This window comes from Manacus vitellinus, unplaced genomic scaffold, assembly GCF_001715985.3.
Source record: "Manacus vitellinus isolate BGI_N305 unplaced genomic scaffold, ASM171598v3 scaffold_14_pilon, whole genome shotgun sequence".
NCBI lineage: Eukaryota > Metazoa > Chordata > Aves > Passeriformes > Pipridae > Manacus > Manacus vitellinus.
The window spans coordinates 16,324,784-16,329,050 of record NW_021939063.1 but is presented as its reverse complement, the minus strand read 5'-3'; the positions used below and the strand labels follow the sequence as shown (position 1 = coordinate 16,329,050).

Sequence of the window (4,267 nt, the reverse complement as noted above, 5' to 3'; positions counted from 1 at the left end):
GGGGGCGGCGGGGCGGCTGCTGGAGCCCCTCTGGGGAGCCCTGGAGCTGCTCGTCTTCTTCGCCGTGGTGAACATCTCCGTGGGGCTCCTGGCGGCCCTCGCCTACTTCCTCACCTACGTGGCCTCCTTCCATCTCGACTACCTGTTCGCTGTGCGCATCCACGGCGGGCTGGGCTTCCTCGGCGGGGTCCTCGTGGCCCTCAAGCAGACGATGGGGGACAGCACCGTGCTGAAGGTGCCTCAGGTCAGGATGAAGGCTGTCCCCATGCTCCTGCTCCTCCTCCTGGCTCTGCTGCGGCTCGCTGCCCTCGTCGAGAGCAATGTACTGGCCTCGTACGGCTTCGGGCTCCTCTCCAGCTGGGTCTATCTCCGCTTCTACCAGCGGCACAGTAGGGGCCGCGGAGACATGTCTGACCACTTCGCCTTCGCCACTTTCTTCCCCGAGATCCTGCAGCCCGTGGTGGGTCTGGTGGCCAACCTGGTGCACGGCGTCCTGGTGAAGGTGCGGGTGTGCCGCAAGACCGTCAAGCGATACGACGTGGGCGCCCCGTCCTCCATCACCATCAGCCTGCCGGGCACGGACCCCCAGGACGCTGAGAGGAGAAGGTACTGCCCGCCCTGCTGCCGTTGGGATCGTGTGTTCAGGGACAGCGAGGGTCGGGTTAAAATCCGAGCAAGGAGGAGGGGGTAGGTTTAGGTGCAGGTTGCTAAGCAGGGACCGTCTGCATGGGGGCTGCCCTGCCACGGAGGTGGTGAGGAGCATTTCCCGGGGCTGGTGGGATGTTATCCTGCTCTTCAAGATGTGGAGCAATGGGGAGATGCTGGGGAAGGGGCAGACAGGGTTGGGGCAGACAGGGTTTGGGGTCCCTGCAGAAGGAAGGGGGACAGCCTGGGGAGGTGCCAGCCCCAGTTCACGGCAGTCTTGCACCCCCCGGCACAGGGGAAGGCAGTGAGTCAGCCCCACGCCCCAGCCCTCCTGCACATCCGGCATTGGCCCTCCTGACTCCTAGCAGGAGGGTTTGGACAAGGCGTTGGCATTCCTTTTTCCCTGCCCTGTTTTATGCCTCTTCCCCATTCCCAGAGCAGCCCGTGTGCTCCCTGACAGCCTCCGAGCGCACCACGTGGTGCAAAAACTCGTGTGTGTAGTCTGGGAGCCTGTGTGAGTGTCTGTGGAGCAGTCCTGTGTGCTCCGGGTCGTCCCCAGTGCTGCTGAATCCACCCTTTCCTGCTGGGAAGGAGCCAGGGCCAGGCTCGCACAGTGCCCCGTGGGGCAGAGCTGTCAGCCCCTGCCCTGCCCCTTGGACCCGGGGTTAACCAGGTGTGCCCTTGCCCCGCAGGCAGCTGGCCCTGAAGGCTCTGAACGAGCGGCTGAAGCGTGTGGAGGACCAGTCGGCCTGGCCCAGCATGGAGGATGAGGAGGAGGAGGCAGCGGCGGCCAAGGCTGACACTCCACTGCTGCCCGACCCCGGCGCGGCCGGCAAGAGCCCCGGCCAGGAGTCCAACCTCATCAGCTTCCAGGATGCCCCGGCCCAGCTGTGACCGGCCCCCTTCCCGCCCTGTCTCCCTTGGAGAGCTGCTAATCCCCCTTGTATCCCGCACGGCTGGGAGCTGGGACTCCTCCCGTGGCACAGGCAGGGGGACACCTCATTCCAGCAACGCTTTGCTGCTGCTCGTGGCCAGCACCAGGCACCTGGGACGGTGACACTGCCGCCACCGCGAGGACAGGGATTGCTGGAGCCGCTCCCCTCGGCGCGGGCCAGGCCGTGGAGTCAGCACAGTCAGTGGGGGCTATCCCGGGACAGGGACACGGGGCTGATCCCCACCCCAATGCTGCTGCGCTCGCCCTTGTGGGATAGAAGTCAGCTTTTCTTCTGTGCCAGGGCTTGGCCAGAGCACTCAACACTTATTTCCTCCCTTCTGAAGGTAGTTTTGTCCTGAACTGAGGGAATGGGAAGGCTAGTGGGTTTCTTTTCCAGATGTCTTTCCCATGGGGAGCCTCCCACCACCCCGGCAGGAGTTTGCTGGGACCAGTGAGAAGCTGGGCAGGGAGGACAGGCCACTGGTCAGGAAGGGGCCACCTAGCCCCTCACAGCAGTGGTCCAGCACTGCCAGCTCCAGGCTTTCTGCAGTGGGGATTCTCTGCTCCTCCCTCTCCTGCCCCCCTCCCCCTGCGAGGAGCCAGTGCCCTTGGCTGCTCCCCGGCTAATCCGTTTGTCAGATTACACTAGAAGCTGGAATTAAATTTTTATGGCGGGGCTCTCGCTGCTTCCTCCAGCAGCAGGTTTTCTTTCCTGCAGGTAGAATATGGGGTCCCCCCTTCTCTTTCCCTCCCTCTGTGTTGGTGGCTTTTTTTTTTTCCTGAATGGAGAGGATGCTCCCTGCGACAGCCTCCTCACAGCTCCTGATCCAGCGGGCAACTCCCAGCCCGGGATGCAGGTCAGCAGTGTCGTGATTATTTTTTTAAAGGACCACACGAGAAGGTTTTGTCAAACAGGAAGAACACGGACATTTGGGTATCAATAAAGATTTCTTTGAAAGAGTTGGCTCCTGCAGCAGAGCACGGGCAGGGCGGGGGGCCCGGCCCAGAGCAGCCCCCGAGGCTCTTGCCAGGAGCCTGGGCAGGGGGTTTCTTCCCAGGTGCTCCCAGCAGGTTGGGAAAGACCCTTTGAAAGGAGGAGGTGGGAAATCTACAGGGGGGATGTGTGCCAGCACCCCAAAAAGTCATGTTCCCCCCCCAAGCAGTAAAGAGGGCTTGTTGCACTGTAGCTGCCTGAAATTTTTATTGAATAAAAGCTCTGGATACAGAGGAATTTTTCAGCCTGGGAGCCACTCCCAGCTCTCCAGCCCTGCCAGGAGCAGGATATGTGCTGAGGAGTTGCAGACAGAGCCTCGCAGCAGCCCCGAGGGTGGGCAGGCTGGGAGAAAGGCTGTTATGCCAGCAAGGAGGTCCCTTCCTGCCCTCCCAAGGGCTCATCCCCCAGGCCTGTGCCTCCCCCCGTGCTCACACTGTTCCCTGTGCCCCTCCAAAGGACAAAATGCTTTTGCTGGCTGCAGGTTCATAGCCTGGCTCAGTCATTTGCTCTGTAAACTGACCCCACCTCAACAAGCCGAGGCTGTGCTGCCCCAGCATGGAGAGGGGTTTGTGCGTGGCAGCGAGTGCCCAGACCCGTGGCCTCGGGGCAGGGCCGGCTGCTCTGGTGCCGGAGAGCCCTCGTGCCATGGGGACACACGTGCTCCTGTACCATTTCCTCGGGTCCACCACCCTGCCCCAGCCCTCCCAGGGCCAAAGCCACAACCGTGCCCTGTGCTTTCCTGGCCAAGCTGCCCCCGTGGCAGGAGAGGCAGCCTGGTGCCCACTGTGGCCTCCCAGGAGAGAGAGGGGACTTCCCTGCCCTCCTCGCTAGGATGACTCCTGTCCTGCCTGCTCGAAAGCAGTCCTTGTGTGGGAATGGGAAAGGAGCAGGAATCCTGAGCGAACCCTCCATTTCCCAGCACTGAGCACCAAGCTGCTGCAGGGACCAGCAGCTTCACCTGTGCTGGGAAATGTCCCCATCGGGGCCGGTGGGGATGTCACACACACATTGTAGCTGACACTAAGGACAATCCAGGACCAACAAGAGACAAGGAAGTAGAAACAAAGTTCCAAGGAGACCCTGTGCAAGCAGGGGGGGCTGTGAGGGGGAGCCCCGGCCTCACCAGCTCACTCAGGGGGTTCAGTTGTGCGCCAGGCCCTCAGTGCTGGCTCCGCTTGCGGTACAGGTACGCGTTGCTCACCTGGTTCATGATCACCAGGCTGGTGAGGAGGGGGCACAGCATGGCCAGGTACCAGGAGGCGCCGGTCACCGCCGTGGTGAACCAGAGCGAGCACATGCCCAGCATGAGGCTAGCACAGCCCAGCAGGTATCCCACCAGCCCGGAGGTGGCGTGGTACAGCTTGAGCTTGGCCAGCGTCCAGTTCTTCATCAGCTTAGGGTAGAGCAGGAGCACGCCCCCGGCGCACTGCCCCCCTGCGTACAGCACGGCCACCAGCCCCGTCAGCCCGTGCCAGGTGACGAAGTGGCCCTTGCCGTTCAGGTGCTTGTTGTAGGTGATGATTCCCAGCCCCAGGAGCGCGCAGAGCAGGGCGAGCAGCTGCAGCACCCAGTGTGCCCGCACCCGCACCTTGCGGGAGAAGGAGCGCAGCAGCGAGGTCTCCGGGGAGAAGATCAGCAGCGCCTCCGTCATCAGGAACGAGAACTGGGAAGGCAGAGGGCAGCAGGGTTGGCAC

General features: G+C 62.7%; 2 protein-coding genes across 2 annotated transcripts; one reads left to right on the top strand and one right to left on the bottom strand.

Annotated features, from left to right (window-relative positions):
• Position 1: 1 nt before the first annotated feature.
• On the top strand, positions 2 to 2,539 carry TMEM115 (transmembrane protein 115; the record flags this gene model as incomplete). Its single annotated transcript, XM_029958355.1, has 2 exons — positions 2 to 606; positions 1,338 to 2,539. Coding segments are annotated over 2 exons (807 nt in total), but the record flags the coding sequence as incomplete, so codon positions are not given.
• Positions 2,540 to 3,250: 711 nt separating this feature from the next.
• Positions 3,251 to 4,253, bottom strand: LOC103757293 (cytochrome b561 domain-containing protein 2). The gene has a single exon (XM_008923420.3). It carries the CDS (start codon positions 4,222 to 4,224, stop codon positions 3,733 to 3,735), a length of 492 nt encoding a protein of 163 aa, XP_008921668.3. The 5' UTR covers positions 4,225 to 4,253; the 3' UTR covers positions 3,251 to 3,732.
• Positions 4,254 to 4,267: the final 14 nt, after the last annotated feature.